The 20,676-nt window shown below is 42.1% G+C and overlaps 1 protein-coding gene across 1 annotated transcript in view; it reads left to right on the plus strand.

The window, feature by feature from the left end:
* The window catches only part of TMEM178B (transmembrane protein 178B), a 211,282-nt gene that overhangs the window by 41,185 nt on the left and 149,421 nt on the right, over positions 1-20,676 (plus strand). Inside the window, exon 2 of the mRNA NM_001195276.2 lies at positions 15,377-15,490. Within this exon, the coding sequence (NP_001182205.1) occupies positions 15,377-15,490 (114 nt within the window). The remainder of the gene's footprint in view (positions 1-15,376; positions 15,491-20,676) is intronic.

Here is a 20,676-nt window from a genome sequence, read left to right on the forward strand (position 1 = left end):
ATTTTAAATATAACCCCCACCCCAGTATGAGTTCAGCTTGTTAGGTATGGTACTGGGGCATTCAGAGGCTCTTGAAATACTCCTGAAGGTAAAGGAATTGGGTCGAGGATACTTTTCACTCATAGCTGCACAGTGCCTCGCCTCATGGGAATCTGATCCAAGGCTGAGGCTCCTGGGCATTGCCACATCACTGCTGACAGGCAGTAAATGTCATCAAATCTGCAGGGAATCTAAATAGAGAGCAGATATTTTCTCCTTCTCCCATCTTTTGACAGCAACCTACGTGTTCTCAGATGTTATAGTCTATATAACATGAGCACCACCATGCATATTTTTTCTTTAAAGTAACTTATTGTCATATAACTTCATAGCCAGCTCTTTCTTTCTTAGCTGAAGGGCCACAGAGGAGTGGATGAACACTGCTTTCTCACCCCTTAGGGCACCTTGGTTATTTGCCAGTGGGAAAGAACTTTACTGAAAGGTGGGAGTATTACCCAGAATTTTTTCTGCCTGCTGAGAGATCCTTACCTTCTGGCCTGCTGGCTTTGCTTGCTCACCCATTTTTTAATAAAAAATAATTATTAATTATTGGGATTCTGGTTTGCTGAGGTATAGTTTCTTTAATGTGATACAACTTGAAGCGCTGACATCCGGTCTCAGTTGTGTGCACACTTCTGGCAAAGGCTTCTCTTTTATGTGGAAGTCCAGGTCCACTGTTCGTTGTGTTCATGCAAGCCCAGGTTTGTTCCTTTTTTGGTATCCAAGGATTGGAGTATTTTTACCAAAAATAGTTCCCTGTTCTAAGAATCCAGCAGCTGCTGACTGGGGATATCTTTAAAAAACCTGTTCAATCTTTAAGGTGTAAACCCACCTCATTCACAAACGAGTTACATGGAGGTGTATTGGGATGTTTTGTCATTTATTCCTTTCCCCTTCTCTTTCAGAGCACTGTGCTTCTAGCCCCTCTTTCCTGCCTATCGCACAGCTGCGTAGCTGCAAGCCCCAGCACTCTACCCAATCCTGTTAACGATGTAAGCTTGGGTGCTCCCTCTCTAGGCATGGCCATGCTACTCAGTTGCTGAGGGAGATCACAATAGCGTTTATCTCCTTAGCTGCCTGCAGCAATGGAAAGCAAATCAATTGTATTATAACGTGGGCTGATGACTGTTCTGCCGGTGAGGCTGGCGTTTCTCTCTTCACTGCATTTCTAGTGCAATATGATGTTAGCTTTTTGCTTCTGCTTCCTAAAGTCTCCTCATCCTGGGAATACTTTCCCAACTCTCAGCTGTGCACCTGCTACCTTCATGACTTGTCCCTGCTGAGTTAGGCTGCACTTGGAAATATTTTTGCTGAAAGTGATTCAAATAAAGGTTGCTCCCTGAGCTCATGCTGCGGTCTTTTCCCAGTGCTGCACTTGACTCTTACCCTGGTGGCTGGAATCTATGGGCAAGTTCAGCTTGCAGCTATATCTCTTTACAATGATTTTTGTCACAATTGTTGTAATTAAACCTGATACTGTAGAACCCTAGGGGATAAGCATGAAGTTAATGGCATATTTTCTTAAATGTTTGGATGTTTTCCAAAGACTGCGTTTTCCATTAAGTTGACATGTTCTCTTCGTACCCTTCATCAGAATGGCTGATGGCCCAGTGGAGGCATGTTAGGAATCATCCTGAATCTTCTTCACCTGATCCCGCCGTCAGTGAGCTGAGGCCTGTTGCCTTTGGAGCCTCTGAGAGGCTGAATGCAGCTCCTGACAAAAGGAGAGGAAAAAAATGAGGGTGGGTAGGTTAGCATCTTCCCAGTCCTTCTCTTAAACCACGCTGTGATTCAGCACAGGAAGAATTCCATATTGCAGTAGCTTGCTGGTCCGTAACTCAGGATGTGGACAAGCTGACATTACTTGCTATCCCTTTTTACACTGTCTTTGGTTTCAACCGTGATGTTTGGATGGAGGAAAATAGAGCTCTGCTGTTCATTAAATAACTTGCAGTTAATTGAAAGATGGATTAAGATCTGCGTTTAGACCTGTTGTGAAGAGGATTAATTGTGCTATCCATGAGTTAGAGTGCAAGGGTAGGAAAGAGAAGGCTTGATTTTTATTTTTATTTTTTTCTGAGGAGGAGGGAGGGGTATAGCATATAACTCAATGTGGAGATGAAATACTGTCTTTATTAACTGATTTGAGATATTATGAAGAAATACGTTGCGCAAAGTATAGTTAGAGTGGTAATTAGAATAGTAAGTATAGAATTAATAGAATGCACACGTCTATAATAACACTTGGATTTAGAATTAATTGTGCAGACAAAAATAGGATTCCAGAAGCACATAGGATGCTGAATCATAGAGTTAATAATTTCTAAAATCAAACATTGCAGTTAAAGACTTAACTTGACATTTTAAACAAAATTAGCAATGAGATGGGGATGGAAGTTACAAAACAGGAACAGCAAAAGTCCTCCAGGGCACAGATTCTGTTTTCTATGTTTATACAGCACTCTGCCTCAAGAGCACCTCTGTCCCCTTTGATGTTATCAAAAGCTACTGAGACACGAGCATTTATCACAGCTCAGACTCAGAGTAAAGATTAAATATATATAATCCTGAGCTGACACTGTCAGAGTAAATACCTGTTTCCTTAGTCCCTTCCCTCCAGATGTAAAGCAGTGATCAAAGCTGAGTGAAATTCTGGTATGGAGTTAATGGTCTATTCTGCACCTTGAAAATGGTGCAAGGAAGTGCTTTGTTCTCTTCACCATCATATGGTGATGGATTTTCAGGGCATGACTCCTCTCTCAGAATAAGGCCATTGAAAGTGGGTTCTTGTAAAGGGCTGAACCTAGTGCTATGAAGCCCCGGTGAGAGTCTGGCCCTGTGGACACAGGGGTGGTGGTACAAGATGGATGGTGATGGACAGTGACAAGTAAGTATCCCAGGGGTGAAATACTTACCTTTCAGATGTTGCTTGTTGTTGCTGTCAATAGATGATATTAGCTAATATGCATTTTGAAGCATTCCCTTTGAGCTATGAATTGTTCTTGACAGGCAGCAGGATTATTTAGTCTAGCTTGCCCTGGCCTGAACATCTTGCATTGTGGTGAGAGGGGGGTTTTCATACTGTGACACTCTAATGTGATTTGACATTTCAGATAGGATGATACAAGAAGTGGTAGGTTATTTGTACCAAATGACAAGAAGATGTTATAGACAAGGGATCATCATGTCACAAAGTAAAACAACAGCTACATCTCCCTTACCGCTCCACCAAACAAATACCCAAACCACATGAAACCCACCCCAAATACAATAGCATCAGCAAAGGCCCAGACTGCTTCCCAGTCTGCACGGGCCCAGCAGTAGGCATTAGAATGTGTCTACTGGATGAGAAATTCTCATCCCATAATAGGCTTTTTACGCTTAAATATACACCAGCTCTGGTCTAAGCTAGTGTCGCGCGGCTTTAAAACAGTTTCTAACTTTCTAAGGCATCTGAAGCCATGGTTACTGTTAGAGCTGCTTGGGTTTTCTCTGTGCTGTTTTGCTGTGCTGTTATGTAACTTGGTCTGACTTGTGCCATTTTTGATCTCTCCTTTAAATGGCACACATTACACATGTCATCAAAGAGAAAACGTACCACAGATCTTAGCTAACATGCTTGGAAAATAGATGCCTCTAAGGTTTGGTCAGGGCAACTTAATTCCCAATTGAAAACCATGCTGGGAGTAAGCCTTCTCGCTGCTATTTTGTCTGTAGCTGTCAGCTCTTAGCATGCCCTGCTCATCCTAGTTTTGCATTGGGAATAACAGGGAACCCTAGGGTTTGAATCAAGTGGTTCTCTTTTCAGTTTCTTCCCCCCTTTTCCCCTATAGAAGGGCATATATCCTTTTTGATACCGTTAGCTACTCTGAAACCAGTGTTGCTTGTTTGGTGCAGATTATCCGTAGTGATGTTGAGCATCTAGCCGTAAGTTGTTGATTTAGGGATATGTGAGTGCATCCAAAACTTGCTGCTAGCACCAAAAATGAATTGCTGTAGCATTTGTGAAGAGGCACTCAATGTCTAAGCCTTCTGGACACAAGGGTATGTGATGGTACTGCAAAACTCATCACTAGATAAATAACGGCACAGTCCAGTCAATGGGAAAAATATTTTTTGATCACATCCACCAACCCTTCCTATTTCAAATCCTTCTTCAAGAATCGTTTCCTTCTGCAAGGGAAAAACCACTTACAATTTTAGACAGCTGCAGAGATTAATAGTATCTGTGGTTCATAGGCTTTAGAATGACCAAACTGTGCTTTAGCTCATCTCAGATTTCACAGCACAGTTGCCTGATCTTCTTACCACCATTCTTATCTTCTACTCCTTCCCCTCTGTTTGTGTCTTCCAGTTTGACTGCCTTATAAATATCTGCACAACATTTAATTTCTTAAAGCTTTTATTTTGATTCAGTCCAGTCACATTAGTATGGCAAATGGCCTTGTGAGGAAAGGGCAGTAAGCTCTGAGATGTTCTGCACCTCTAAATACATACTCTTTTACAATGGAAAGACGAAGCATTCGAAATGGAATTTGGTGGTCAACTCACCATGTAATGAAACTTGTAAATGGGTAATCTGGGGAATGGCTTTACAGGGAAAGATCATGGTCAAACATGAAACTACTTATACACACTGGCTTTATAGTTCTGTGGTTTCTATTTGCCAGTAAGCAGTTCCAGAGTTTGTTTCATAGGTAGATTAGGAACTTTTGTCCATCAGACTGGAGATTCAGTTTTTGAAATTACAGGGCAAGACACTGTATGAATTTACAGGGGAAACTGTACTCACTTGCTGGGAATGATATGGTCTCTTAGGTTCATACTGCATGTATATTTACTAACTGCGTGATAACTTCAGGATATATCTTGGTGTCTGAAGTTATGTCTTGAAAATTTCTCTTCCAACCACACAACCATAGCCCTTTTTGTAAATAACGGGGTGGACAGCATAAAGAAGGCTGGTGAGTCTCAGAGCATCCAGAAGACAAGGATGTGCTTATGAAGAAAGATCACTTTCAATCAAAGAAAGAATATGTCCAAAATCTTGCATGGCTGTGAAATTTCCCTTCCATGTTCAGTTGATGGACAAAATCTACATGAGAGTTGTTAGCTTTTTTTTTTTTCAGCTCAGTGATCTTAAGAGGCTATGGTAGGTGCTGGCTGGGTCCTTTGAGAGATAAGCCAACATCTAATGCACATGACAGTTCCCTAATGTGGGATACAGAGCATCTGAATGATTCTCTGCCATATTGTGATTTCTGCTGTTTAAGCGTGAAGTTGAAATGCTACAAGAACTTGAACTGCTACAAGAAAGCTGAGTGCTTTCTCCAGCTTGACAATTTGTGGACCTAGCTTTAAACTAACAGCATGGTGACACAGAGAAAGGCTTTTGCTCTTTCCTTTTTAGGAAGGAAACAGGAGTATGTGTGTATGGAAAGGCATGTTTACATTGCTGATTGGAATATAAAATAGCTTTTCAAGATACAGAGATACGCAGCGAGGTCTAAGGATGCCCGTGATCAATAATCCTCAGCAGAGTTAGGATATCAGTGGACCTATACTTTTTGTCTTGGCAATCTAGGACCCTACTTCGCAGGTAAATTTGAAATAGGTTTCATAGCTGGTTCGATGAATACCAAGCTTCCTAGGAGTATCTCACTACCTGAATCAGAAGATGTGCATTCATATAAAAAAGCAATCCTGGGATACTGAAGCATAAGCAGTCTAAATAAAGAGAAAGCAGGCAAAGGGATTGTGTATAGGTGCTAGACCTGCTGTTATTGCTGCCAATGAAAATGATAGTTATTATTGCTGCTGATTAGGTGACCGATGGGGTGAGAGTTTCATAAACTAATGATGGTGGCTTTCCATTTGATACTCCAAAAGAAGCCTGTGCTTTTTCTTTGCCTTGACAGCAGTGCTGAGATAATGCTTTATTCCATGAGCTATTGGGTCATCAGCACGTTTTTACTGGTAATTGCTGTCTCAGTGACTTTTTATTGATCATTTAATTTCTGCCTCCAAATGAGTAGGAGCAAATATTTTTCAGCCCTTTTAACCTCCTTAACTTCTCATTTGCGCTCTGCTTCCCTCTCCCCTGTGGCCAACCCAATGCAAATAGGTGGACAAAAAGATTAATAGAAGGAAGGAGATGCCTTCTTGCTCTCGAATGCCCTATGGCTTGGAGACTGTTATTAATAGCTGAAATAAAAAAGTGTTTCATAACCATCCTCTTGCTCCAGCTTCTTTGCCAGCCCCCTTTCCATGATCCCTGTGGAGAAAATGTGAGCTCATCATTTTCCAATGCAAATTCAGCTTATGGTCTCATACTTGGATTCTTTTCTTATCAAGGGTGGAATATGTATGTTCTGCCAGCTGGGTGCTTTCAGGAGGCTGCCATTTGCTGGGATATCCGTGGAGCATGTGGGGAACGGGCCAGGAAAAAGCTCTTCAGACACATTCTCTTTTTCTGCTCTGAAAATTTTACTGTCTGCTCAGTGCAGGCATATGTGTTTGCAGCTCTTATCTTTACTCATGCAGTGGTTGAAAAGGAAGTTCAGGTATTTCCACACTGAATTTGAAGTTAAAAAGCAATGCAGGTGTTCCATTCTGAAATACATGGAAGTTCTTGCGAGGAATGCGATCCCCATATGGCCCACGTATGAAAGCTTTTGCATCCACAAGCTTCATGTAGTTCCACATGCACTTTGAATCTGACTTTCTTCCCCCCTATGTATTTAGAGATCGAATGGGTCAGTACTGACAGTAAGCCAGAAGACTTTTGGCCCAGATGATCTGGGAAGAATAGAAATGGCATCCTGTCCTTTATTGCCCATTTCCACGTGAGTAGTGTTATAGCACGGTATATAGGACCCTTTCAATCAAGCTCTCTGCTATAATTATTATTATTATTATTTTTTTACATGACTACTTTACCACTTGAGCACTGTCTAACAAGTTTTACTGAGCGAGATGTTCTGAGATGACCTTTATCTGGAAATCAAGTGAGATGAACTGTAAAAGAAAACATAGGAGAAAAAAAAAAGTGCAGGAAGGTTCTGTTTGCCACTCTGAAGAAACCTTTGATTACATTCCTAAGGAAAATCTTTAAGCCATACATTCTTGTAGTGCATTTGCTGGGTATGTTCCATCTATGGGACAGAATACTATTTATCTTGTGAATGCCTCATCCTTTCAGGGGCTGACAACTCAGTGAACACAAGTGAGCTTTTCTTTCAGGTAAAATGGAAGGTAGATATTATTTTATTCTGAGTGTGTTTCACTGGAGTTCTGCCTTCACTGTGTTGTCTGTTGATCAGTGAAGTCATTCAGATGTAAAAAGCAAATTTTGGTAACAGTGTAGAGATGCGTGAGACATGAAATGTCCCTTTGTCAGTGGCAGCCTTGTGTGCTATCTGCATTTTAGCAGCAAGGAAGATATAGATTCATAGTGTGCTTGTTAAGTACACTTATAATATAAGTTCTGTTGGTGAAGTATTTACTTTCATGTAGAAAATAAGCTCCTAAGCAAAGAGTTTCTAAGGAAGCCAAACCACTTGCGAAACAATCTAATATGGCAGATGGATTCACTTGGAAAAAAAAAAAGGAAGAATAAATAAATGACAGATGAGTTCAGTTTTGTGGCTGAACAAAATTTTTCAATTGATCTGAAAGCCGTTTGTTCACTTATTTTTTCTTTCACCTCGGCTTTGCCAGTCTCAGCCCTCTGCCCCTGACTTTTTTTGCCTACCTCTATTTGTGAGTGCGGCTGTTGTGAGCGTATTGCTGATGGCCGCAGCACTTCTTCCATTGCATTGGGAGAGAAGGAGTTGCAGCTCCACACAACTTGCCTGCAGACCTGTGCCTCTTGCTGTGGTACTGCCGTGCCATGATTGAATGCTTGTCCCATTAGTTGAATTCTCAATAACTCGTCTTCCAATTCAGCTTTGTTTGCGAAGAAGCCAGTTGGCATGATCCTGCAGTGCATTGTGTTCTGAAGAAAAGCATGGTGACGAGAGATGGTTTAGGAAGTCATTTTCAAAAAAGCACTGCTGATACATACAAAGTTTTACTATAGGCTTTTTGTCTCCCCCAAGGTGCGCCACTCGGGTCAGTGAGTGGGGAAGGCGGCTGTGGTGCATCTCTCTCCTGAGCTTTAAATGAACCTGTAACTGGTGAATGGAAGCTGATAGTCCGCCTCCACCCACTTGTAGAGAGATACCAGCTAAGAGCCAGCAGCTTAGTCTTAGAAACAAACAAAAGCTTTCAACTGAAGGGAGGCATCAGCCCAGTTTCCTCAATGCCCACAGCAACCAACAGTCAGTGCCAGAAGTTGTAGTAGCAGCCACAAATCCTTCTGGGAGAGCGAGCTGAGCCCTGGTTCAGGCTGATGCTGGAGCGATCCCAAACGGGTATGATCTCCCGTTCTAAAACTTTGGCCCATACTGCAGCTGAAAATCTATCTTGAGCTCCGTTAATTAGAACATTGGCTTCTATTTATGTATATGAGTTGATGCATATTCATCAGACATGTTGATTAAGGTGCTGTTATTTGCATATTCTTCCTACATTTTTAGAACTTTACCCTTAGGTATTCTAATATTCAAGATATTCATGTGGAGTCAAGGGAAACTTTGATTATGTATTAGGAAAAAAATCATCATGAGGCTGGTCAGTTGTTGGAAGGGCTTGCTTAAAGATGTTTCTGTCTTGGAGGTGTTAAAACTTGGCTGGATGAAGTTCTGAGCAACCTGAGCTATCCCTGAATTTGATTGTAACTTTGAAGTTGTTTCTTCTTTGAGCAGTGGGTTGGGCCAGTTGACACCTAGAGGACTCTTCTGACATCCAGTATTCGATAGTTCATGCAAATGAATAATGTTCCCACTTTTTTGGCATTACTATGAATATAGATGGGCACAAACATGTAACCAATACTTTCTAGGTTAGTATAACTCCAGAGGTAATGAAATAATACTGTTAAGTGTGTTGTGATACCTTCTAATGAAGTCTCTGCCTTCATTAGGAATACAGTGTTATTCATCATGAGTTCATTAACCGCTCAGCATATCTGATTTGCAATTTTCTTTTTGCAGTTGGTCAAGGTAGAGCTTATTTCTCCTCCTGGCTTCCTCCAGGGTTCAGTTTGACTGGTTAATGCATGCTGAAACTGCGACAACCTTGCCTATATTAAGTGTGCCTGCAGATGAGTTCTGGTGATTCATACAAAATGATTTAAGAGACGGAGGGCAGGACATGCAGCCAAGGGCAACCATTTCTTAAACTGCACCAACCTAAATAGCCAGGACTGATTTGGAGGTGGTATAAAATTCTGGCACAACTTAAAAACCAACTTTTCCAACAGAGACAAGACTTCTGAGATCAAGTCTTAACAGATGTAAATGCCAGATGCAGTTGCTTTGCACAGCCTGATCTAGCCCTGGTAATGATTGCAGCCCCTGGGAGCCTTCTTGAAATGTTATGCTACGGAAAAAAAAAACTGTAAACAGTTTCTGTTCGAGATCAGCAGATTTTCTGAAGACAATGTGAAACAACTAGAGGCTAAATGACCAAACTACATCCTCCATTTGCTTGGTATAGTTATACTCACCCAATGAGGAATAGCAACCAAAACATGGAATTAAGGCAATTTCTCATACAGAAGGCAGTTTCTCGTAATGAATAGCAAATGCATGTAGTGAATGCAGCTCACAAGCCAGAGGCTAAGATTCTTTTTACTGGGAAATCTTTGTGTAGTAATTCTCAAACAGATATGTAAAAATTAGATCCAGCACAAAAGGTGAATTTTGTGGAATAAATTACTTGCTCTGAACAGTTCATACAGAGGTATCTACAAAACAGAAGGAAAAGCTGCCTGCAGGTAGCAAAGGCTCAGAACATCCACGTCAGCCTTTTCAGTGAAGCTCATGATATCAAAAGCCCGGGCAGGAAACATAATAAACAAACGCTAGCTTTACAGCCGAACCCTTCTTAGAAATCAGCATGCATACTGCAGAAGAGTGGGTATCACTAGGGTTTGGGTGTTTGAATATTACAGAAACCAAGGTGCCTGCCAGGTCAGTGCTGGCTTCTTCTGGGGCTTGGAATGACCGTGCCATACGTTGTCCATCCAGAGTAAATAAGCTTCTGGCTCCCTGCATCTCCCAATGGCTCCTGATTATTCTTACCCAAGGACTGCTGCAAAGAGAATGAGCGTGTTAGAAACGCTCCATAGCTGTGAGCCCTTCAGTTACCAAATGTGACTTGTTGACAAGGCATTGGGTGGATCTGCACCTAAAGCTTAAGGATGGTTCCACAGTCTGCCTCCTTGAAAGCTGGGGGGGGGGCGGGGAGGGGAGAGGGAAATGGGAAACCTTGTAATTCTGACTTACAGGAGGGGAGTATAGTTAGATAACCCGTGAAAGTAACTTTGATATGCCACCTTGGGCTGAATCTGAAGTGATGTTAAGAACACAGGACTAACTGCTCCTGCAGGTTACCAGTTTCATGAAAGACCACCTAAAGGACTGCATCTCAGAGGCGCTGATCTGTGTCATGCAGAAGGTTAAACCATATAGGAGCAATGATGATATAAATTCCTGAAGCTTGACAACCACCTTTGCAGAAGTCAAGCTGACCTCATGGGGCCAATTCTTCTGTGCACTTCTGAGGTACAAAATTTTAGGATTGATGTGACCAATGCCTGGGTGGCATTCTGAGTTTTCATCTCTGCTTTTCTTGGAGCACTGCTGAAATAATCTTAGAGAAGGTGGTGGTGGAAAATTCTGGAGAAAAATCATTTACTTACCAGACAAATACAGTACGGATACCAGCAGCATGACCTTTCTTTATAATAGATTTCAATCCTGTTTGGCTTTGAGTGGGAGAAGAGTTCAGTCACTCCTGCATTGCTGGCAGTTTGGATCCTCTGCAAGGGTAGCGTTTACAGCTCTCGCAAAGCAATAAGCAGAGTTTCGCCAGCAGCTGAGCTCACATCAAGAGCACTGGGATAGCTCTGTGAACAGCGTAGAAAGGAATTGCACAATATTTTCAGTTGATGTTCCTGCTATAGCACACTTCAAGGATTTTCTTTGTAATAGAGAAGAGGAAATTCATATACTAAGGTGACAGCATGGAGCATAGCTCAAGAGATAGATATATGATGGGAATCAAGCAGATACTTTGATCAGTAAAAGAGGAGCAGTGTGTGCAGTGCCACTACGCTTAGTGGCATTGCATAGCTGCTCTGGGTAAAAGTACCTCTGGTTCCCTCAGCTCAGTTTCACTTGGCATCTGAACTTTGCTGGAGCAGGTGGATGCCAACCACGGAGTTACAACTGCAGATTTCTTCCTGAGCATCCATCGTCATAAGGGTAGTACAGCAGTTTACTTTGCACACTTCTAGCTGTACCTTCCTGCTGATCCCTTTCTTAGTACTCTGTTTGAAACCACCAGACATTTTTCTTCAGGATTTCCAGCAAACATTTCCCTTTAATCAGAGGAAATTGGAACGCACACCAGTAGCAGAGCACCTTCGTGGTTTCTCCATGTTTCTTGTGGCCAACCAAAGCACTTGCAGTCGTAGTTGTGTAGACGTGAAAAACCAGTCACTGATTTGCTCTTCAAACTGTGAGCTCGGTCATTTGGGGTTCCAAGTTAGTGCAGAAGGCTGAAGGTGCTCAGTAAGTTTGGGTACCATTCTGAGGAAAGGAAAATGTCATAGAATCATAGAATTGTGTCGGTTGGAATGGACCTTAAAGCCCATCCAGTTCCAACTCCCTGACATCGGCAGGGTTGCCGCCCTCTAGATCAGGCTGCCCTGGGCCCCATCCAATATAAACTTTTTCTTTGCTCCCTCCACCAGAAACTAGTATGAGCACTACTGTTCATCCATCTGAAGGTGCAGTTTTCTTAGGGTTTCTCTGAGAGGATTTTCCATGAGAGTAGAAGTTCTGGTCCTTGCTGCAATCACTGTCTTTGTTTTCCCAGTAACCTCCAGAAATGGGATGTTTGTGCAGATGAGCCCAGCTTTCTCTTTGATATGACACAAGCAAGGAAATATCCTGAAGTATGAAATTGTCACTGGTACACACTTATCCTTTCCCTAACTTTTATTGGAAAATCCAGGAAAATGAAAGCCTTTTCTTCAAGTTTCTAAAGCTCATTCTCACTTCTGGCTAGATATGCACTGGTGCAGTTGCATTGACTCAGCAGGATAAGATAAACTGCTCACATTTGAATGTTGGGCAGTTACAAACCTTGTGACAGCTTCACTAGGCCACGAGAAGCTTGAGGTTCCCAGTAAAAGGCTGTCTCTCTTAGCAGTGGCCATATGGATGAAGAGGGCCACATGCGCTCTTCAGTGGTCTCTGTGGTTCTGGAGTCTGAAGTAATCAAAGTGCTGGAATCTGATAGAAGACTGCTCTAAAATACCCTGATCTGTGTTCTCCTGAGTGTATTAAACTTGCTGTTCACAAGAAAATTTAACAGGCTAAAGCCAAAATACTCCCTTAGGTCATGTGGGCTGACCTCTGGTGTACTGTAGACCGTTGCTTATCCACTTACTGAGCCCAAAACCTTGGATTAGTGTAAAGTATTTTGAGCCCTATAACAAGAGTTAGACTTACTTATTCCAGCAGTGAATCCACGCTTAATGCTTCAGAGAAGGGTGTAAATCTAGGAGCAGCATCCCTGTCTGCCTGATGTAAGGGTCTGTTTCCTTCAGTATGACAGATGTGGGGAATCATTCCATGCTCTGATCAGCCCTCAGGGCACTCAGTGACCAGCCGTGATATTCTGGGGAGAACTCAGGGAAAAAGCAGGCTGCCTCATCATCTGCAATGAACGCTTCTCCCTCCTGGTCCCTTCAAACTCCTGGTTGGAGTTGCGATGTCTATTGGCTAGTAGTCAGAATTTTATTTAGATGTAGGAAGAGTGAGCAAGTGTGGTGTGGCTGGAAGGGAGATCATCATGGAATTTACTGCTCACAGTTGAAGGTACTTTGGATACCATTGTATCGCTGCCACTGCAATCATACTCTTAGATCTAGACAGTCTCTAAATGTATACTTAAGACTCATTAAGGCCATGGGAATGTAAGCATAATGTCTAAAATTATACGTATGGTCAAGTGATGATCTGAATTCAGACCATAATCTTCTGGTGCTTTAGGCTGTAGTAATATAAATCAGTGAAAAGTTCTCTGCATTACTACTAAAAGTATTTGCAGTAAAAATGAGATGTTTGATTAACTTTGCTAGAAACTGGATGATCATTTAAAGAAATTATAGCGAATGGAATAGAATCTTTTACAGACTCTTCCTTCTGTATGCTTTAAATTTGAGTCTCGGCTCGGTGTTCTTGTCAGCTATCTATATAAATCCTTTTCTAGGCAGTTATCTGGTAACATAAAGATTATTTTATGACAAATAAGTGTTTTTCCACTTTCTTGCCAATGCTCCTGATCCATGAGAGCAGCTAGACAAAAGGGAAGAGGAAAACCCATGTGAAGACAAGGTTGCAACTTCAGGCTTTATTTTAATTCAAAGCTCTTTCCACACTAGATTTCTTCTTCTTTTTTTTTTCTTTTTCCCAAATACTATTCTTGGTTTGAAACTTTAATTCTGGGCGTACATTTGGTGCCCAGATGGTGCAGATTCACACAGAAGCCCATCACGCTGTCAGGGCGGGTGGATACATACGTAAATATTTTGCCTTTTTCCCCTATAATATTTGGCTTTGTCTAGTCTAATTGCTGACAAAGGCAGAATGCGAGGAATGCTTAAGAGAAGCAAACAGAGAGGACCTCCAATGTCTGTGTTGCGCTTACATGGGAGGATGCTTAGTCTACTCAGTTGTAACCAATAATTTTGTTGCATGGGGCTTTTTTTATTCATGCCGTGAATTCATGGTGTGCAGTCAAAGTTTGTCCCAAGGAATATTTTACAACCCAAAGCAGAAACCTATATTTCTAGAGGCGTAAAAACATGGTTAACCCCTTGGAGCTGTACATATACATAAGGCTAATGCCTCTGCCTTTTCAGTTTTGGTTGCCAGTTAGCATTGTCTGCATACCTCTTGGTATATCACTCTCTCATTTATATAAATCATTGCTTCATTTAATTCTATTGAATGTGTGTCTTAATGCATTTTTAAAACCTAAAAGCATTTCCAGAGCAGTCGCTCCTCTGACTAGTGGTAGCTAGTAGCAAACAGTGAGGCCAACCACATTCAGGATGCCTTTTTAATTATTAGAGGGCTGTTCCAAAATGCCGTAATATTAATGGAAAAATGACTTTCATGAGATTTAAATCTGAACGCTCAGTAAGAGGGTCTAATGAAGACAGTGTTAGTTAAGGATACAGGCAAGAGGGATGCAGGAAACTTTTCTGCTTTTTCATCCAGTGCAAGAATGATTGCACTATCACAGACTTCCAGTCAGACGTGGAAATTGGTGAGGCTATAGTTTACAAAAAGCACTGGGCTATGCCAGGCCCATTCCTCTAAGGACACTGTGCAGAGAGCTGCCAGAAGAGGATGGCCTGGAGGTATGATGATTGCAGAGGAAGAAAAGTGGCTATAAAGGGAAAATACGAGTATGTGACCAGAAGTCAAACAGAAGAAGCACATGGTGCTTTTTTTCCATAGAACGTAGATGAAATCCTACAAGGGCAGGCAAGTTGCCTGTTCCAGCCATTTGTGTTTCCATTCAAAGCTTATTATTCAGAGGTGCCAATAAATTCTACTTGAGCCCGCAATGAAATTGTCTGGGTACCTTCCAGAGACGTGCCATAATCAGTGACACGTGTTCCTGCTTGTCTTGCTTCTTGGCTGTGGGGTGGATGTAGTCTGAAAAATTGTTTTCTATAAATGCGTATTTTTCTCGTGGTTCTTTTATTACTGAAGATAAGATGAAAGGTGTTTGCTTTGCACATCTCCTGAAGCCTGCCCATAGGCACGTTTTTCAAGGATAAGCTACGATGGGAATTTCGGGTTTCTCTGTGGTAAATGCTGGCCTGCATGTTGCTAGCTCATGGCTCCAGGAAAGGAAAGGGAAGAAGGGGTGACTTGCCACGTTCTACCAGGTGCTGAAAGCACAGCTCTGACAGCCACTGTGTAGCCTTTGTTGTATCTTAATTTTGCATGTGAGCTTTCCCTACAGATAGCTTTTGCCTACTGTATGCCGCAGGTAGTACCGGCTGCCACACACTGGATTGATGGCAGGGACTGATTTTCTCTCAGCCTTTGCTTTTGCTTGTCAGGTCCATCTAGTCTACAGCTGGGAGAACATATTGCATTCGTGTAACATCAATTTCTCTTCTGTATTTTTCCCTTTCCAGGAGCAATTGAGCGGTGCTCATACATCAAGTACCACTACTCCTCAGCGACCATTCCCAAGAACCTCACCTACAACATCACCAAGACAATCCGCCAGGATGAGTGGCATGCCTTGCGTAAGTGTCGCTGGCTTTCTTCTCAATTTTCCTCACGTACAGACTAAGGGAGGTACTCGCTAATAAACGAGAATGGAGCAATTGACTGACAGCTCGCTTAGAGTTGTGTTCTCACATGCAGTTAGTCTTTATAGCAGATGGATCAATTTGTACTTAAGATCTACATGGCTATTTCTGCTGCTGAATAGAAATTCTGCTGAGGCATAAAGAACTGGTGGTGGGGAAGAGATCTTTATATGCAGAGATTAATATGTAGTTAAATATGAAAATGTATAACAAGATCAATGCCCTGTTTTTTTAATTTAGTAGACTGTTCGGTATGTAAGTATGTTTTCCTGCATTTCATGCTGCTGCTGAGTTTCCTGCTTCCAGCAGAATTCATTGCTGGCTTTTACTGTAGAATATGTCCTGCTGCCTGCAGCTCCTGGTAAGTGTGGCATCACTCTCCTCTGAAGATGTAGAAAGAGATGCTGCACCCTTAAAGGCACAGGGAAGGAGCCTTTATCCTTTAGTGATAACAGTAGCTGGTGGTCATCAACTTGTAATAGTTGCTTAAGCAACAAAGTCTGACAGAGATGAAACTGCCTTGAGTTGTATGGAGGGCCTTAAAGCTTTTTCCTCATCTTGGAGTTGGAAAATGGCTTTCACAAACAAAATAGAAGAGGTAGGATTTTGCAAGGAAGGATACCACTGCAACTTCCTTTTGTTACTATGCAGTCATGGTTACCGATGAATGTCCGGAGTTCCTCTGTCTCAGTGCAAGTAGTTAACAGCCCTTTGGAAATGATGGAAGTTAAAGAATGCTGGTATTGATGCATAATCTCAGAAGGTAATGGTAAGCAGCAAGTCCAAACTGTCTGAGAAATATGTTAGAACTCTGGTGTTTCCAGGGCTTTCAGTGCCTATTTCACTCCTGATTTATGGTGCTGTTGATCTGGGAGGATGCTAGTAAGCTTTGGGAAGGAGAAGCTGTTATGATACCATTCACTCCTTGAATTGGTAAGATCAAACCTGGTCTCTGTTGGTGCTTGTACACTCACGTGGTGAAATCTGATAAAGCATGAAAGTAGTTCCGGAGGGACCTGCTGGGCTCCTTTTTTGTTATTATTATTTTTAATGTCTGTGGATAAATACTTATTTTTATTTTGATATGATGAAGAAAATACTGAATTCCTGCTTCTCCATCTCTCTCAGAAGGTTGTAAGAGGCCAGCCTTGCACAACGTGGCGCTTGCTTGTCCCTAAAATTAGAAGATCAGGTTGTTCAGTACCTTTCAGGTTTTCTGCTTCTACGCCATCTCCAATGGTGTCAGTTTTAAGTTAACACTGCTTGTCTACGTGTGCAGAAAACAAACACCCCACTCCCTCCTGCCCCCTCAGAAAAGGACATCTTCTGTTAAGTTGCAGTACAAAGAGGCTGTGGTTTATGCTTTTGGCTATGTATGTGTGCTTTTGCCACTGCTGTGAGCAGTGATGACTTTTCTGTGATTATCCTCTGGGAATCTCACTAATTATTATAAGAATTGTAGGAAGAAGTTGATCTTTATTTCAGCAGCATCTCAGCAATGGGTTATTCTCATGCTCTTTGGATGTTTTTCCACAACTTAAATGTAATTACTAAATGCCTGGCAATGTTAGTCCTTCGGTGTGTGTGTCCCTTGATGGGATCAGCAAGTTCCTGAGCCTGGTGTTGGCAGCTGACTGGAGCTTTCAGGAGTACATTTGGCAGTCTCCAAAGTGGCAGTCTATACACAGTGCTTACACTTGAACTTATCTGATGTGATCTGAAGCTCATTCAGGATGAGGCTGTTTGTTTCTTTCCTAAGGAGGGTTTGCCAAGTACATAGGTGTGCGTACATATTTCTGACCCAGATTTTTGTGCTGATTCATGAGTCGGATAAGTGCACGTAGATGTAGACAGCCAGATTCATGCTTTGTAAAGACATGGAAGGAAAAGTACCTTGCAGCTCTCCTCTCCAGGGTGGCTTATTACAATGGTGAGTGTTTGATATGGAGTTAGCCAGTGAAGGATCTGGAGCCCATTTTGCATTCAAATTGTATGTAGAGCTTGCAATCTTATTTTTTTTTTCTACAGCATCTTTTAAAAGATGAGGTCAATAGCAATTTTTTCAAATAACATTCAGGCCATGGGATGTTCTCCCTTTAGAAAACCATTGTGATTGAGCAGCCACCCCTAAATCATTAAGCACCTTCAGGAAGTCCCTGTAATCTTAGTCCCTTCCTTAGCAGCTGACACAGTTCTGTACGTCTGGACTAGTTTCATCCAGGGCACAGTTAATTCAGCTCCCCGCTGCTCTTCCTGAGGCAGCATAAACTTTTTAAGTCAGCATGACCATTATTTTCCTCCGAACAATTTCTTATTCATAATTTCTCTTTCCCTGAGTGTACAGGCAATAAAGGAACAGACCTGTTGTTCCTCATGGTCTCCATATGGGTAATTTCTCAGATTTGTAACATGAAATGGGAGAAAAGGAAAACCCTATATCTTGATGAGACACTGGGACTAAATGACATCTGGAGAATTTTGTGGGAACTGGAAAGGTGAAAGTGGAGTATTTGTTCATACTACTAAAGAAAATATCACTTCCAGGGTGAAACCTCTGCTGTCCTTTGACGTATCTGTATTTCAATACTGGTTGTTTTCCTTCCCTGGTGTAAGGGAAGCAAAGAACTGGCCCGGGAAGGAATTCTGTTGATTTACCTGCGTACTAGGTTGGGGTGCAGAGGAGAGAGGACTCCAGCCATGCTCAGGAACTACTTTTTTCAGGCTGGCCAGACAGGACTTGTGCTCCAGCAGTTTCTCTTGTGTTGTAGAGTGGGAAATGGGCAGTTAATTTTAGGCCAAAGACCCCATGGCACCCACTGGTACAGAAAGCAGTTTTTCTGCTATAGTTATGCTGTCAGCTATGCTTGAAAAACTCAGGCGAGCATCTGGACCTGAAGGAATGGTTGGACCTCACTTTATCGTTTTTGATTTTGTCTTTTTTCATTCTATTTGACATTTTCAAGATGGAACCTTTGCTCCAAATTGATTGCCTATGGCATCATGAGCTGGGGAAACAGGACTTCACTTCCCTGCAATCACTTCTTCTCGACTGTCTCTGGTTAAATAGGGATGGAGGGAATAATAATTGTAGTATTGCCAACTTTCTCCTGTCAGGAGATAATGTTCATCTAATTAGACAAAACAAGTGTCTATGCAAGCTGAGAGGGGAAGGGAGAAGAGAAAGAATGCTGCATCCAACAACTTTGAGCATGAGTAACTGTCACTTCATGGAAGCTGCCAGTGTAATGGTGTGACTTCTCAGGTTGCCCAGAGAAGCTGGGAATGCTGCATTCCTGGAGATTTTAGAGGCCAGGTTGGATGGCCTAGTGGGTGGCAACCTGGCCCATGGCAGGGGATTGGAACTGGATGGGCTTTAAGTTCCCTTCCAACCCAAGCCATTCGATGATTCTAGAATCATATTTTGACCCCAGCCTTATGTACAGCAACGTGGTCCAGAGTTCTGGCTTCTGAAACCCTCCGCCAGTATCAATGATCCTTTTAGAAATGGAGGTATAGATCATTTGAACAAAAATTTAAAAATCAGAACGGTTCCATATTTATTGGAGTACTTAATTCCATATGTTTTGTTTTGTTCCCATAGGTTTACTTTGTGTGCTACAAATGTGCTCATGGAACATGGGAAAAGTGGTCATGGCAGGGGTTCATGGAGTTCATGGAGTATAGGACAGGCATTGGAAATGGTGTGAGGCATTTTCAGATCATGGAATAAGCATTCGATGGGGAAGCTTTGGCCAGGAAATGTTTTTTTAATCTTATTTGAAAACTTCAGGAAACCATTGCCTTGTTTATTCTACCACGGAAAGTGAAAGATGGTTTGCTTCACAAACTGTAGTACGAACAATGACAAGATGTGTTACATTCAGTCTGACATTCTCCGGGAATCTACAGTACTGTTCTCTAAGACCACTGTGAGGGAGGTGTAGGGCACCCAAAGTCCATTCCAATTTGCTCTTTGGAGTAAAATCAGGCAGTCCAATGAGTGATGCTGTTTTATACTATTAGAGTGTAGGAAGGCAACAGTTTTTTGTTTTTGTTTGTTTGTTTGTTTTTGTGCTAATAGGCTTTAGACAACCTGTGCTCTACACTGTTCTTCTTGTGGCAGTCTAAGAACCAACTGTTCTGTAAAGAAGGCTAGCCATAGTTTGGAAAATAGACACAGAGTGAAGTTTCTAAACATGCTTAAGTCAGCTGGAAGATAAAGATAAGAGGAAAGAGATTCTTTTCATACTTCCTTAGATCCAGTCTAGTATGATGTTTTATTTTTGCCTCTAGATTCTTTGTTTAGATCTTATGCTTTCTCACTCACTTTTGCCTTTGAACATACTTGTATTTGCTGTGGGACTTTTGTGCATCCATTCCATGAGAGCAATTTCAGCAAGAAGAGTTGTGTAGGTAGCAGGTACCACAGGATTGTGAGTTAACCTCCTCTGGTCTCAGAACTGCCCTGAGCCACATGGGGCTGTTCCCTGTGGGTCACTCATCTTCCTCACTGATGTCTTGTCAGGTGAAGCAGGGAAAGGGGGCTTTTCTAGGACTATCTTCTCTCTAAGACATGCAAAGAAATTACTGCAAACAAGCAATGATGCATGTTCTTAAAGAATGAGATCTTTTTCTCTGAGAACAAGCCAAACCTCTGTGTCTTCTTTCTCTTGCATTGGTAGCTGAAATGGCAAATGCTGCATGATGCTCAGAGCCTCTGTATGGCAGAGCTCCCTGTAGCTTGCATTGCGTCACACGAACATCACCAGAAGGGATGAAAAATTCTTTCCTTCTCTCCAAAAGCTTTTATTTTGCTGACTCATGGAGCCAATCATGCAAGACACATAGCTGTCTTCCAGCCTCTTATTTCTCTTTCCTTCTCACCTATCTCAAACCTGAATTTTTACTTCGGATTAAAACTGGCCACAGAAGAGCTGGGACATCTGTTTGTGCCACCTAAGCCTGTCCTCCACGCTACTGGGCAAGCAGCTATTTTGTGTCCAGGAAAAAGGAACGTGTTCCTTCAGGGCAGAAAGTGGCTGAAATTGCAATGGAAACATCTCTTCCTGCACAGCTGAGTTAGAAATTGTCACCACACTGCTTTGGAGACCACCATATCT

The sequence above is a fragment of the Gallus gallus genome, chromosome 1 (assembly GCF_016699485.2).
Source record: "Gallus gallus isolate bGalGal1 chromosome 1, bGalGal1.mat.broiler.GRCg7b, whole genome shotgun sequence".
Lineage (NCBI taxonomy): Eukaryota > Metazoa > Chordata > Aves > Galliformes > Phasianidae > Gallus > Gallus gallus.